This window comes from Convolutriloba macropyga, chromosome 15 (assembly GCF_964194025.1).
Source record: "Convolutriloba macropyga chromosome 15, txConMacr16.3, whole genome shotgun sequence".
NCBI classification, from domain to species: Eukaryota; Metazoa; Xenacoelomorpha; order Acoela; family Convolutidae; genus Convolutriloba; species Convolutriloba macropyga.
In genome coordinates this window covers 44,656,765-44,672,824 of record NC_134482.1, presented here as the reverse complement: position 1 = coordinate 44,672,824, position 16,060 = coordinate 44,656,765, and the positions used below count along the sequence as shown (strand labels likewise).

Here is a 16,060-nt window from a genome sequence, read left to right as displayed (position 1 = left end):
TTTCGATAACCTACCGTACATCAAATAAACATTATTATTTTCAAAAAAATGTGTAAAAACATTAAATGAAGAAATTGAAAAAAAATGTTAAGAGGCCTCTTCATTGCGACTACCTATATAATAAAAGAGTATGTTTAAATTAAACACCATTTGCACCAGTTGGCATATTTTGCATTTCGTGTACGTAGAAAGCGCTGGGCCTCCAATATGTAGAGCCTGGAGCGTAGTACCCCGGCTGATTATGTGATTCTACACGATTGAAATCTTTTAAATTTTCTCAATAACTGGAGACAAAATAATCAAGACCTTTTTTGTCCATTTTTCTCAAACTATTTGCTCTAATGTTGTTACAAGGTTTCCATCTTTTATCAATTCAAGTAAAATGGAAACCTTAATTATTCAAAAGACATCGGTTTGAAGTATTTTAAAGAAAAATAGAAAAAAAACTACTTTGAAAAGTAATTTTTTTTAGTTGTTTGATTTTAAAAAAGAAACAAAAAGTACAAAACTTCACTTAAATCAGACATGATACCATGTTCTAAACAACTTGACGGCAAATGAAGATTAATTAAAAATGAAAAACATTCTTCTTTGTTTTTTTTTAACTTGGGGTAAAACTTCTCTTGTTAAGTTTCTCGACCACTAAAGAAACAATTCAGTAAATTTAATGTGAAATTGAATAATCTAAAAACTGGGATGCAGCGTTTCAAGTTAGAGCGTGACTTTGCGCAGATATTTACAAAAAATTTTTCTATTTTCCAAATAATCATGATTTGAGTTCTTAATAAATCTAGAAAAAATACAATTGGCTGCCTCTTGTAACAAATAGTCAATTTTTAGTCAGTCGGGAGTTTAATTTAGAAAGTCGATTGCGTCAAGATCAATCGACAGACGAATCTAGATGGTCTCAAGTATCCCTCATTTTTTCAGCTCTGTGGCAGATCAATTAAATGAACTATAGGATATGAAATCACCGCAAGAACCCAAAGAAATTGACAAAAATTCTTTCTTCAAAAAATTTGTTCTCATAAATCAAAAATGTTTTTAAAAAGTTCAAATACTGCCTCCACTGAATCAAATAGTCGATAAAATAAAAGTCCTAATTTACACACATAAATATGTATTCAAAAGGCCCAGGGAAACCATCAGAAAGATCAACGAAGTGCGTCAATTTTTTCTGTTTTTTCTTGTTCTTTATTTCTCTTATAGTTTTCATGCACACCAGTTGTATCACAACCAATCAAATGGATTCAATTTAAGCACATAACAACAACTACAAGATAAATAATTTTTAAGACAGTAGTTCAGGGGTTCAAAATTCCACATCACTTAATTTTTTTAATTAATTTCTGTTCAAATTTTCTTTTTGATATGCATGTTTTAGTACCTTTTTCTTGTTTGGTTATGTTAGAACCCTCTTGAACTGAACAATTCAAAAATTTAACAGCTTAATTTAATAATTATAAGGGAGAAAATCCACTGGAAAATCAAAACATACTTGAACTTTTCTGTTTTTTATCTATTTATAATTCAACCTTTTTTTCAAAATACTCTACAATAAATTAATACTATACGTCTCGCCTATTTCAACCGGCAATAAAGTTTATGTTTTATATAAAAATCAAAAGTAGCTTGTGAGGCAATGGTAATATTTTTTTCGCTGCTTTGAGTAAACAAAAAGCGAGAAAAAGCCGTTGTAAAAAGCGTCTGACCATTAAAAAAATGTTTGTTGACAAAGAAAACTGGCCTCGCGTTTATTGTCCACCAACTTTAGAAAATTTGGGAACAATAGTAAGTTTTTGCAATATTAATTTTTCTGAGAGTTTTTTGAAGAAGATTCAAGAGCGTCAACGCTGCTTTCATGTTTATTTTTTCAGCATAAGGAATTCAATGCAGCAGCATGAGAATTCAATTTTTTTGTACAGTTAGAATCACATGGTAATTTTATTTTTCATGGTTCTGCCTTCTGTATCATCCAATCAAAACATTCTTGGATTCCTTTTTGCCAATAAAATGTGAAAAGAAACTCTCTTCTACGTTCTGCGGAGAAAATTTTCTGACACGCTCTCAATAGACAAAGACAGTCAACATTCAAATTTTTGATACTTTCTCACCACCTTGAGGAAGTACTTGGGCCTGAATTTGCTATATTGTGAATGTTTTCAAACCTGCGAACGTTTTCCAACCGCAATTGAATAATAAAAAGTTGAATACTTTTCATAAAATTTGCTTGAAAGAAGAATCCCATCAATTAGAAATGAAGCCCTATTAGATGCTAAATTTACAAAAACAAATTTATTTTGGTGTTCTACTGGCATTTTGACGAATTGGAGATATGCTTTAATAGTTGTTAGAATTGTTAGCATTGTTTCACTGTCAAGCTCAATTCTAAAATTATTAAAATATTGAGCAAGGACACACAAGTGACAATTCATGATACTTTCATTGTGAAATTACAATCCTTTCAATTGAATCAAATTTCTCGTCTCTATTTGGGGTAAATTTGGAAATATTATTGCTTTAATTAATGATCATTCACCTAGTTGAAGTGTTTCATACAGAAAAAAAAGTGTTTCTTTTCGTTTTTGAACAACATTATAATATTATCTTACTCTTATCATTATGTAGAAAAAAATCCGCGACCATTGCTGAAATGATGACTAGCCAAATGTAAATTGAGAAAATAAATTTCAAAAGAGCTTGACAATAAATTCTACCTGTTCAACTTGAACAGGATCAGAGATGAAGAATTGCGAAAAAAGAACCAGAGAATGGCTATATCAGATACTGAAGATCAGGAGTTTGAAATCGATTTAAGCAGAGGTCAACATGCAGAGGTTTCATTTGCAAACAGAGATGCTAGTTTTAAAGCAGTGCTGGTTCAATTTCGAAGTATTTGCTTATCTTTAGCCCGCTAACAGTTTTCCGATAAACTGAATGGACATTATTTTCACGCGAAATCCGAAATTTCAGATTTTTAAATCAACCGATAATTACCCGAAAATTGTCCAAAACTTTCCATTTATGGGATAACTTCATGCCAGCCCAAGTGGGGCTTTTTCTTTGGCTTTTTTCTTTGGCAATATTGATGGTTTTCTTTGAGGGCGTTCGATTCTAACTTAGGTGGCATCATTTAAAACCTTTTGAAAGGAGAAGGCGAGATGTTGAATAACTTTTCAATGAACTACAGCTTTTAATGAACTCTTTTCGAGCCTTGTAGCCGATAGTCGCTATTTTTTTTTAAAAAAAGGCATTTTCCTTAAAAATTTATTATTCCGTTTTGCTGAGAATAATAATACGGAAGCCATAGCTGATAGCATGGAACATTTAAGATTACAAAGTGGGCAAATCACTTTCAATGATTAGCACTGCCTACTATATAAATATTATCTACTTCCGAAGCAATACTCTCACTTCACATTCATGTGCAAAATCGTCAAGTCTAATTTTTGAACGGCATCAGGAGGTGGCGGTCAAGCAAGCCGATAGGCACGCAAGCCGAATTTTGAAAATGAGGTCAAGTAAGCCGAAAAATTTTTGGATACCCGTATTTTAAGTTGCTCCTGGCGGGCCGGTGGGCGCGTTTCGCCGCGATAACCGGCCCGCTATTTCCGGATTGCATCCCACAGCGGATGAGAGGCATGGCCGTGGACAGCGGTCTGCTGAGGCCCGTACCCACTAGATGTCTAAAAATTGACGCGTTTTTGTTTCTTTGGTGCATTGGAATACATTATGCACTATAATACTACGCGCAGTATTGATTGTAACGGATGAAAATGTATTATTTCTGATAGATTACATAACTATTACATAACTTTCGGCTTGCTTTTCTGTCGGCTTGCTTGCCTATCGGCTTACTTTGCGTTCGCCGCATCAGGACAAATTAGGGAACCGTTAACCCCCCCCCCCCCCCCTCCCACCCGTTATAGAAATTTCATGTCTGAACAAACCCCTGTGTTTGAACTGATAATGGTTTGCATATCCTTTTGAGGAGTGGTAGATAATTGTCCTTACAATTTTTAACATTATAAAGGTGCAAAAATATCGACAATGATGGCAAAATTCAACCCCTGGGGGGGGGGGGGGTACATTACTCCCAATTTAAACAACGCCAAATCACCCAACGTGCCAGAACAGCTAAACGTTTGTGGTCGGATTAATGGAAACAAAAATCCGAAATCAATAAAGAAATTGAAGTGACGAATTATTCTTATTTTTACTGGGTTAAATGCTTGGGTATTTTAGCACTGTGGTTAATTTGGCAATGGAAAGGTGTGAAAGGTCGGGGGGCCTTTCTAATTTAGAAACAAGTTCAGAATCATAAATCTTGATTTAAAGTCCACTGAATTTCATTTAACAATAACTGGGAGAAGATAAATAATAACAAAACGGGAAAGTCAACATAAATACCGGCAAGATGAATTAGTGCGATAGGAAATTATATCAGAGAAAATTAACCGCTTGTTTTTTTATAACTAATCATAAATAAACGTAAACATCTAAACAAATCAAAGCAAAAAAAATAAAAAATAAACTACCAATCCACAATCAAATGCTGGGATCATAAATGTCTAGAATATCAAAATGCCTAAATCAGCACATACGCTAATTTCGTCTAACGAAAGTCAAATATTATAATTGAAATTTGGCCATTAAGGAATAGAAGATAAAGGTACATCTTTTCTCACTCACGCCGCCCACCCCAACCCAACCCCCCCCCCCCCCGCCTTATCCTCCACCTCGTTTGAGTGGGCTCACACTATAGTACATCTACGGGTCGGTTTCATAAATTTCCGATTTTGCCGAAATAAAAATGTTCCGATTTTGCCGAAACTATTAAGATTTAAAAGTCTATAATGTCGGGTGGCGCAATGATAAAATGAGAAAAATCCAATATTTCAGAAGTACAAAAAAGACATTAATATCAAAACTATCGACTTGGAGTTATTAGGGAAAATATTCGATCAGGACAAACTGGAACTTTCATTGGACTCGTTGCTATTTTCCTGGTATTTTTCCCAGAATGGTAGGCTATTTTTATCAACAGCGTTTAAAGTTCTCCGTCTTTGACGCAGCTGTTTCATAAAATCACTTGCCTCTTCGTCCGTGAAACTTTCGTTAAAATCTCTCTCTTTTTCCGATAACTTCTCTTCGCTTGAAATTGTCAAACAATCGGCTGGTTTGTCAATAACAGTTGAACTTGTGTCACTCTGTTTCGGACTTCGCTTTATTGTAGTATAAGCCTGTTCGCTATCAGAGCTTGAACAACTTTTCAGACTGACGTCGGATAAAAACTCTTTTTGACTTTCACTATCAATATTTGAGGTTAAAGTTCGGTTTTCTGCACTGTCGTCCGATTGAACGCGCTCATAAGAAGGGATCTGATTGGTCGACGAGGTTGAATGGTCATTTGACTCTGTGGCGTCAGAGGTCAAATTTTGAGTCGTGCTCGAGTGGGGGACACTTCGACCGGGCGACCGTGTGTAGTTATGTAAGATAGTTGGACCGAAAACCGAGGCAGAATTCGAGGATGCCTAAAACAATAAGCATTTTTGAACTAACTTTCGGCAGTATCCCTCCCGGGATTATTACGATTCTCAGTAAATTTCGCCGCTAGGAATTACAACGAAGACATCTATCTGCTTAATTTATCCTGTTCTAATTTTGCCACCTCTTGGCTATTTTTCTCCGACTCCGGTAGTTATAACGAAAACTTACCAAAAATTGCTATTAAATACCTGCATCGAAGGAAATCTTGTATTTTTTGGTAACTTACGGAAAACGTCGCACTGGTCAAACATCACAATGCTCATATTCAAACGAAGGAAGCAGGGGTGTTGCAGGAAGAAATAGTTTCTATTTAGATACGCTAATTACCTTGTTAGGAGAGGATGCCGAATCATCCAGGGTATCAGTCGAGGAACTTAATGAGTCACTAACGCCCATTCGGTCACGTGACATGTGACTCTTCCTAGTCTGGGACGGAGAATCCGCCGCTTCCAAAGTGTCCGTAGAGCTGCTCTGGGATTTGCTGATACAGGACTGAGTAGGGGACTCGTTTCGGAGCACACTGCGGAAGTCCTCCCTTGGAACCCAGATGTCTTCGTTGCAGGAGGAACTTTGTTCATTTCCTAAAGAGAAAAAAAGGAGTTATTATAGCCCCTAAGAAATACAGTTCTCATTATACTATGATTAGAGTAATTTGAGGACTTACACATTCATGCCCCCCCCCCAGCTGCGTAGGGTGGGGTGCATGGGCTGGGGGTGTACAATGCGAAATAACAAAAAGGCTAAGATTGTTATATTCCAAAAAAGGAAATATCAGCAGATAAGATTGAAAGGTTGAAAACTGTAGTTAAATGTCAGAGTAATCTTATCCTACTACAATTTCCCAGAAAATTTTAAACAATAAATAGCATTCTTTTGCTTAAATGCACGAACACTCAAAGTCTGAAGTTCATTTTTGAGTCTTTTTATGCTATCGTGATAAGAAGTACGTCAGTTCTTTTTAAACTCTGAACTAAGATTGCCGCGTGCAACTGATCTTCGCTGTCATACACAGAATTCAAACATCCCAAGTCTCCAAAATTTCCAAACAAAACGAAGCTAAGATTGAGGATGACGCATATTGGCAGCCCCGGTGGGGGAGGGGGTGGTTGGTCGCCAAAATACCTGGAGTTGATTGGAATCCATGTCCACTGGGTTCCATCATCTGTACTGGTGTGTTGGGTGCTGAGGACAAGTTTCTGCTATTGTTTATACTATTTATTTGTGATGTTGATGAGGAGGGGGAAGAGGGTGAACATGAAGAGGGCAAGACAGGCTGGCTCAGTCTCTGCTGTTGGTGGAGTTGATATTGGTATTGGGATGTTGATTGATGGATGCTGTAACTGCTGGTACTGGACAACGTGTTCGTTGGTGTTGCGTTTGTCACCGAATATGGTCTCACTACGCTGTTCATGTCAAACATCTGTTGTTGTTGCTGCTGCTGCTGGTTCAAGTTGTTCACCTGTATGAAAAAGACTCACTTCAATTTTGTTGTTGGAACAGTCAAACTTGGTTCTTACAGTCAAACCATACTTCTTCAATTACCTCATAAATTTTGCGCTAATCTTTATTAACATCCGGATAGAAAATTGACAAATTACCTACCCTTTCGATACAGTTCATCAAACCGTAACAAAATCACGGTCAAGAATTGATAGTGACAATTTTATATTTGAACAAGTTCATTTTTCCGGTCATATTAAGATTTTTCATCAATTCTTTGACGTCATACATGACCAGGTCCAGTAATACTCTAGAAAATAGTCCGAAACCAAGCTGTCGACAACGTTTTAGAAACTGTATTCAACAACACAGTATAAAAAAAAGTTAGGGGGGTGGGGGTATGTGGAAGACACTAACCTGATTTTCACCATTTCCATTTGCGTTTACGCTTTGTTCATAGTTCCCAGTTGCTATCTTCTCCGCGCTTCCTCGCGACATGGTACCCCCACCACTGCCGCTGGGAGGATACGGTGGCTGACATACAGACCCGCGTCTTGGGGGAGGTGCGGGTACACTGAACAGTTTCGACTGGCTAGATGTCATCTGGCAACTCATCTGCTGCATGTTTGGTACGCCAGGGGGAATGTTACTGTTACCCCGGACTGTGCCCATATTAGCCCCCGAGGGTCGTGCCCCATTTGGAAAGTAGAGGGCGGGGTCTCTGTAGTCCGGGTCGTCGTGGGAACTTTCTCGGGAGGAGGGGAAACCTGAAGTAAAATTCCTGAATGGATTCCAAAATTAAGTTGCACTATATCGATTATGACCAATTTAGGCTTAATATTTTTCATTACGAACTAGTTATGATGTTAGCAATTTGTAGCATGATAAATCCATGAAAATTGGAAAAATAACATTTCTCGGCAGACAGTACGTTGAAATTGTTGCAATTGCAAATGAGTTGTTTTTGTTAATTGCTACCCGGGGTTGTGAGAAATTGCTCACACTTTACACTCTAATATTTAAAAACATAGCTGGCATATTGCCAGAAAATAGCCGCAATAGTTTCGTAGATCTGCAGTCTCAAAAAACAGTAAAAAAGACAGACCAAAAAATCGTCTTTTCATTGAAGGCTGATATGTTACATTTCGATTAAAAATCAGTATACATTTTTGCTGACTGTATTAGCTGCTCTCAAATAACCTTCATTTAAAATGACACACACCCATTTGACCTTATCTCTGTGAATTAAAGTAAATAAAAGTCAATTTCAAAGTGAGGAAGTCATTTTTGAGAGTGAGGTAAGTCAAGTGTGACCGAAAATTTAATCACGCGAATGAACAAAAAAACTCGCTCCATTAAGAGCGAAAAATGACGTCACACACGCACTTCAGTTAAAATTGCATGATCGAATGAACAAAAAGCAGATTTGAAGTGGTTGTGACGTCATATGGTCGTAACAAAAATCGCGACGACGAAATAAAGAAACATAGCAGGACAAGTCCTGACGTACAATTCAAAGAATTTTCATGGACTAAACAGAATACTAGACCTAGAACGGACTATGAATGGATTGGGAAAACCATTTAGAAAAAATTCCTATCCAAAAAATCGAAAAAAAAACAGTAGAAATCAAAGTGAAATTGCCGCATGTGAACAAAAAACCACTACCGAGAAATCGAATTTTTGTTCAAACACCATTTTCTCACTCTACTTTAAATTTAGCGCGAAAAAAGTTCACGCCGCAAAACTGCTCGCTTTTTCGCTCCACTTCCTGTTTCGGCGTGACCAAAATCACTAATCCAATTTGACTTCAAAAATCATGAAAATGTGTGAACAGATCTTAAAAAAAGCAGCGCCCCAATACAATTCAAATTCTTTGAATTGTAAAAACCAAGAGAAGGCCAATAATAGCCCCAGCTATCGCTGTGCGTCTATTAATAAACAATTTATAACTGATTTCGGGAAAAGGGATCCCCGAATTATGTGCTCTTGTCTTGGAGAGATGGCACAATGTTGCTAAGAGTAAAAAAGGGGTGCGAATGTTGCTTTATGTCAAAATAAAGGTGGGATGGGCGGCGTAGAGCTGAGAAAGAAACAAAACCTGAATCTGCTAAAGAGGATGTGGTCCCACTGGGCGAATCTGTACTACTTCCATTAGTGGACAAACTGGTACTACTCGAACCCAATGAACTGGTCTGGCTTATCGAATCATACTGCGGCTCTCCACCTACAGTTCCACCATTTCCACCCTGTGGGGCGGAACCCGTAACCGATGCCGAGGATTTGAACACTACGTCCGTACTGCTAACTTGTCCGGCGACTTTGATGTCGTTCAACGCATGTTCGGGTAGTTTGTCAATATGAGTGATGTTCTTGACGAGGTTGCAGTAAATAGCCTCACAACCCGAGAGTTTTTCGGCCATTCGTAGTTCGTGGTCTACAATTCCACATACGGATGCACAGAAGACACACATGAATTTCCTCTGTTGCATTAGAGAAGAAATGAATAACTCCTTTGATCTGGCGGCCTTTGTGAGGTATTTGTTAGTTTCAGTAGTGTCCATTCGTTTTACTGAAAGAAGAATCAAAAACCTTCAATACGATATGCCAAAATTTGAAAATTTTTTCGGATAATTTTTTGTGAGAAGTTTTGCGAAATTTTTCGCGTGAATGAATCTTTTAAATCTTCTTTTCGCTGCAGTACTTCAAAGTTTGATGTTTGGGAATTTTTATCGTGTCAGTTCTGAAACGATCCAAACTAAAGTTTTTTCATGCAAGATCTCATCAAAGCTCACTAAGTAATAATTTCACGTTATGTGAGTTTTTATCGTGTAAAATTGATAAGACACTTCTCACACCATTGTCTCGGGGTAAGGTCGAGGGGGGGGGGGGGCGTGGTGGGGTTGATATGAGTTTTCTTGAGGTAGAGGGGTGGGTTGAGATGGGGTTGATGTGAATCCCTGAAAGTACCCCCCTTTTCTTACTTTTTCCTACACTTCCCCGTCTGCCGGTTTGAATGCTACTTCCATATTTGTACCCCATGTCTTCCATGCTCTTCTTCAGCTCATCATTCTCCTTCCTCGCACTCTCACACTCCTTCTGGAACTGCTTAGACACTCTGTCTATCACACTAGCCTGTCAACACACACATTATATAATGGACTACAATTACACATACGCCGAAAATTACACACTATATATGAGATCAAATTACTTTTTCATGGTAAAAAAAAATAAGGAAATTCTTCCTGCTTCAAATTTATATGAAAAAATTTATGATTTATAAACAGACGGCTCCGTCTATATTGGTGACCGAAGCTAAAGGAACTATGATGAAAAAAATAATTAAAAAATTCAACGAATAGTTTGCCATAATCTTAAGCAGACACGGGAATACTTAGCGTTAAAACACATTTTAAAATGCCGCAAGTCTGCAGTGCCAGAAGTTAAAATACCACAAGTTCCCACTTAGCCAGAAGTTGACTTCCATTTCCGTTGACTTTTGTCCTTTTAAAACGTCCGCGTTTCGTCTTTTAAGCATGGTTACGAGACTGCATAAGTCACTTCGAAATTCTGACTTAATATCTCGAGCCACTTCGCGGTTCTCGATAAACGCCAGAAGTTCTCAGTGACTTCAAACAGAGTCACTTTACCATTACAGAAGGTTTAGCTTAACAAGATTTTGCAAATGAATCACAATTTTCATCAAGGAAACAAAGAACTTGGAAGACTTGCAAAGATGCATTACGTGTAGTTTATCAAGATTAACTGAGCACTGTATGTGGAAGGAAGAGAAGCGTTACCTGATTCGGGTGAGTGTCGGGGGATCCTGCTCTAGAAGAAGCAGAGCCCGAGAATCTGCGGAATGCTGTAGTCACATCTGCCAATATGTCACACGCCTCTTTGTGTCTGAACAAATATACAACATATAATCCAAATAATCTACATAAAATTGCCGCACGTTGGGTGCCATATTTTCACTTTGCCCTCCTTAGGAACGCAAAATGCTTTAATTCAATAATAAGAGTACAAGCGGTTAAGAACATTGCTGGCAGATTACTAAGAAAAAAACCGCAATATCTCAAGTTAATCAAGTCATTTTCATAAAAGCTGCCCTCAAATAACCTTCAATTATATTGAGACATATTCATTTCAGCTGAAATCCTCAAATAAAAGTAATTGAAGTCAATTTGAGATATGGAAGTCATCTTATAGAGCGAGGTAAGTCACGTGTGACCCAAACATTTTCCACTCACATGAACAAAAAAACCAGCTCCAAGTGAAAAATGACTTCATGCACGCCATGCAGAAAATAAGCAGATTTTAGCTACGACGTGACGACATCTGGTCGTAGCTAAAATCTTTCCGACGAAATAAAAAAACATAGCAGGACAAGTCCTGACGTACAATTCAAAGAATTTTCATTGACTAAACAGAAAAACTAGACCTAGAATGAACTATGAGTGAAATGCGAAAACCATTTTAGAAAAAATCAGATAAAAAAATAAGAAAAAACAGACAATCAATGTCAAAATGCCGCATGTGAACCCAAAAAACCACTAGCGAGAAATGAAAAATTAATTCAAACAAAAAACTAGGTCTAGAATGAGCTGTGAATAGATTGGGAAAAAAATCGGATCCAAAAAATTGAAAAAACAGTAAAAATCAGAGTGAAATTGCCGCATGTGAACAAAAAACCACTACCGAGAAGCCGAATTTTTGTTCAAACACCGTTTTCTCACTCTACTTCAAAATTAGAGCGAAAAAAATTCACGCCGCGAAACCACTCGCTTTTTCGCTTCATTTTCTGTTTCGGCTTGACCAAAATCACTACTCCAATTTGACTTCAAAAATCATGAAACTGTGTGAACAGATCATAAAAAAAAAGACAGCGCCCCAATACAATTCAAATTCTTTGAATTGTAAAAACATAGCAGGACAAGACCTGAAGTAAAATCCATAAAATTGAATGCAACCCTTGGAAACTCATTTGACTAATAGAAGAATTGGATGACAAGCCAAAAAAAAATTCACATAAATTGAGAATTATCACAACAGAGTTATATAAATTAAATATTATACAATTAATCGAGAAAAAAAACAGAACACAAAATGGCATTTTATACATAGCTTTTTGCACACAGACAATAAGCAGAAGCAAAAAAAGCAAAAACCACAAAGAGTGGATTTTTTGTAAAAGCAAGTGTTTAATAAAATCTCTTAATATTATTAGTGTTATTGTCCTCAGAAATAAGTGTTATTGTCAAAATAAATAAAAATTGCCAAAATTAATGAAATATATATAGTCAAAGTCATTTCACACTTTATACAACTACTCACACTACCGGTCATTAGAACGCGTATGCCGTACGGAAATCATACCATACCACAATGCAGCAATCAACTAGGAAACATAAAAATAGGGAACATAAAAATAAATCTTTTGGAAAACCAGTTGCGAACACATAACTACAAAATAAAATCCTTAACAAAAAGACAGCATACAACTTTAAAGTGATACAAATATCTTTTTATTAATTCCATTAGGTAGAAAAGACAAAAAGAAACAAATGAAGGAGAAGTTAAAAATTTCACTGAAACCTTTCAAAAACAAATGGTTTCTTGTACAATGAGAACATTTGCTTAAAAACCGCTAAAATCACCACAAACAAGCCACATTACAGGGCAAATTAGAGACGTTTTTGTTGAGGATAAGCAACACTATTTTATTACTGAGAATAAGCGTCCGCAACAAATCGTACGGAACTCAAACTTTATGAAAACAAGAAACAACAACGTCATAAAGATTACTGCTAAGAACTAAAGTCATTAAGTAGACTTACTAATTAGCAGCCGATTAGAACTGTCATTTAGGAGCCTAACGTGATACGGCAAAAAATGCACGAGAGCGCGTAAATCTCAAAAACTGCTAGTAATTTGAAAAACAATAGGTGTCAAAGTGAAGACTTTTATTCTCTGAGCTCTACCGATTAATTCGATTCACTAATGCCTCATTCGCGAAAGATGGCAACTGTGATCAATGAGACTAAATGATTAGACGAAAAAATGAACAAGTAATTCATGCAACACTAAAAACTGCCAATATTTGGAAACAATTAGTCTTAAGGTCCCAAAAAACACTATTCATGAACTTGAACGATCAATTATGTTTTCTCGCGTCCTTACCGACCAATTCGGGTAAAACCAAAATGTCACTCAGATTTTTTAAAATCAAGAAATCTACTGTAAAATCAATAGCAATCAAATCGAACAATTGTAAGATTCATTATACCAAATTAGGAACGGATGATACCTCTCATTAAAAGGACTAAATTCTAAGACAGCCGAAATAACAAAAAATCCGGGCCAATATAAAAAATGTCATCATTAAATATGACATCAAATAGTGTCGTCCTTAAAAACATTAGCTGCTCATTGAGAGAATCATGCAATTGTCAATGAGCACATTTAGAACTCATGTGTAGAACTCATAAGAACATTTTATTAACACTTAAGAAAAAAACACTAAAAACTAGTCAAATTGTGGCACGTTTAGAAATAATTCCAAAAACAAAAACCAAAAAAACTTCAAACAGCAATTTTTCACTCCAATTTAAAGGTAGTTTGAAAAAAACCACGCTTCACATTTACTCACTTTTCCACTCCCGTTACTACTCCAATTTGACATTAACAGCTACAAAATGAATTCTCATTGATATGAAAAAGCAGATAAAAGTGAACCAACCTTTAGTTTAAAAGCCAGCGCCCCAATATAAAGTAAATCATTTAGATTGTATAACCAGGACAACTCCTGAGCTAAATTTCAAGGCACTGAAAAGAAAAATTTCTGAAAATCAATCTTCTTAGACGGATAAAGTTTCTGAAAATCAACAAAGCATTTGAATCTTGCCTGCATGATGCTGGGACTACAAAGAAACTGTTTGTTTTGCTGTAGAGAATAGATTAATGCGTTGTTGATTTAAACAGAGAACGAACACAAAACTTCAGTAATCAATTTCTCAACGTTTCTCAAGTCGTCATATACTTACAGTCAACAAATGAAGAGGGACAAAGTAACAGAAAAAAAAATATGAGGTTTGGAAAAATGCAAAATGTTACAACAAGTATTCAGCGTGAAAGTAAAAAAGGTGTATCTCTATTCCAATCACCGACACAATAAACTACTCACTACAGCAAAAGAAACAATTTGTTTTTAGTCCAAACATCAAATGCGGGCAATATTCAAACAATCATTAATGATTTTCAATATATAACTTTCGAAAACTATTGAAAACGTCCTAAAACCGCAATAAAAAGCACCTGTGCCTAATGAGACGTTGAGAAGTTTCATCAATGAGAATAAACGACAGTACAACAAAAAGAACGAAAAAGTGCAAGAATTCATCAACTATTTACGAAAACCATTGGCGTCGAAGTCTAAAAACTATTAGCTAAAAAAACTATCAGAAAAACCATAGGCTACATTATGTATCATTAGATATCTGATAAAAATTTTAATACTCTTTTAAACTAGGACTAAAGGATACTTTTTAATCTTTGAAACTTAGGCAAAGTGGCAAGGCAACCAAATGACACACTATACGGAAAAATTTTGATGAAATTAATGTTAAAATTCTCTCAACAAGAACTAATCCATTAAAATAAAGTAAAATGTGCCTAATTAGAGAGCCCAATCAGTAATGACACTGTGGAAAGACAGCAAAGAACAACCGTGACAGGCAGAACAGTTCGAAAATTTTTGAAAACAAGTATATCAAACGTCTTTAAAACAGTTAACTATGAACTAGAGCCATTAAACAGATTCAATTTTGTCTCATAAGAAAGTCTTGTCCACTAAAAAAAATTGAAAACAAATTACGTTAAGCTAATGCCAAGCTACCATCACTGGGCCACAAAAGAAACAACAAATACCGACAAAATGCTCATAATTCACTCATAAGTTTTGGAAAAAGTAGTTAAAAGTCAAAAAAACTATTAGCAGCCCATTGAGAATTGAAACTATGATCAATTAGAAGACATTTCATTAGCAATCGAGAGAAAGCAGAGGGAAACGCGAAATCAAATTGCCGCAAGTTCAAAATTCTTTCATAAACTTAAAGCTTGTTTATAAACCAATGTATCCCCTCACTTTAAAAAACTGCCGAAAAAAACTCGGGCTTCAAACTTATTCACTTCCGCTCTTTTTGCTATCGCAGCGTGACTAGAATCATTGATAAAATGTAACTACAATTTCTCATTGACAAAAGAAAATTTGAAGCAGTTAAACAAATCAGTTTTGAGATTTTCGACATCCCTTTTGAGATTTTCGGGTTTTTGAGACTTGAAATTTTCGACAAAAGCAACTAAATTTGGTGAGATCTTTGTGTATACTGTTCATTTCCGTTTAAACTTGTTTACACACCAATTTATCCCCTCACTTTAAAAAACTGCCGAAAAAACTCGGGCTTTAAACTTATTCACTTCCGCTCTTTTTGCTACCGCAGCGTGACTAGAATCATTGATAAAATGTAGCTACAATTTCTCATTGACAAAAGAAAATTTGCAGCAGTTAAATAAATCAGTTTTGAGATTTTCGATATCCCTTTTGAGATTTTCGAGTTTTTGTTTTTGAGATTTGAAATTTTCGACAAAAGCGACTAAATTTGGTGAGATCTTTGTGTATACTGTTCATTTCCGTTTAAACTTGTTTACACACCAATTTATCCCCTCACTTTAAAAAACTGCCGAAAAAACTCGGGCTTCAAACTTATTCACTTCCGCTCTTTTTGCTATCGCAGCGTGACTAGAATCATTGATAAAATGTAACTACAATTTCTCATTGACAAAAGAAAATTTGAAGCAGTTAAACAAATCAGTTTTGAGATTTTCGACATCCCTTTTGAGATTTTCGGGTTTTTGAGACTTGAAATTTTCGACAAAAGCAACTAAATTTGGTGAGATCTTTGTGTATACTGTTCATTTCTGTTTAAACTTGTTGTTTACACACCAATTTATCCCCTCACTTTAAAAAACTGCCGAAAAAACTCAGGCTTTAAACTTATTCACTTCC

The 16,060-nt window shown here is 36.0% G+C and overlaps 1 protein-coding gene across 5 annotated transcripts in view; it reads right to left on the bottom strand.

The window, feature by feature from the left end:
• Nucleotides 1-4,736: 4,736 nt before the first annotated feature.
• The window catches only part of LOC142354308 (uncharacterized), a 63,206-nt gene continuing 51,882 nt past the window's right edge, over nt 4,737-16,060 (bottom strand). For all 5 annotated transcript variants that reach the window (XM_075406572.1, XM_075406576.1, XM_075406575.1 and 2 more), the window contains 7 exons: nt 10,794-10,899; nt 9,975-10,125; nt 9,092-9,562; nt 7,408-7,757; nt 6,673-7,009; nt 5,878-6,131; nt 4,737-5,534 (listed from right to left, as the gene is read on the bottom strand). In XM_075406572.1, coding sequence (XP_075262687.1) covers nt 4,965-5,534; nt 5,878-6,131; nt 6,673-7,009; nt 7,408-7,757; nt 9,092-9,562; nt 9,975-10,125; nt 10,794-10,899 — 2,239 coding nt within the window. In that variant the 3' untranslated portion in view covers nt 4,737-4,964. The remainder of the gene's footprint in view (nt 5,535-5,877; nt 6,132-6,672; nt 7,010-7,407; nt 7,758-9,091; nt 9,563-9,974; nt 10,126-10,793; nt 10,900-16,060) is intronic.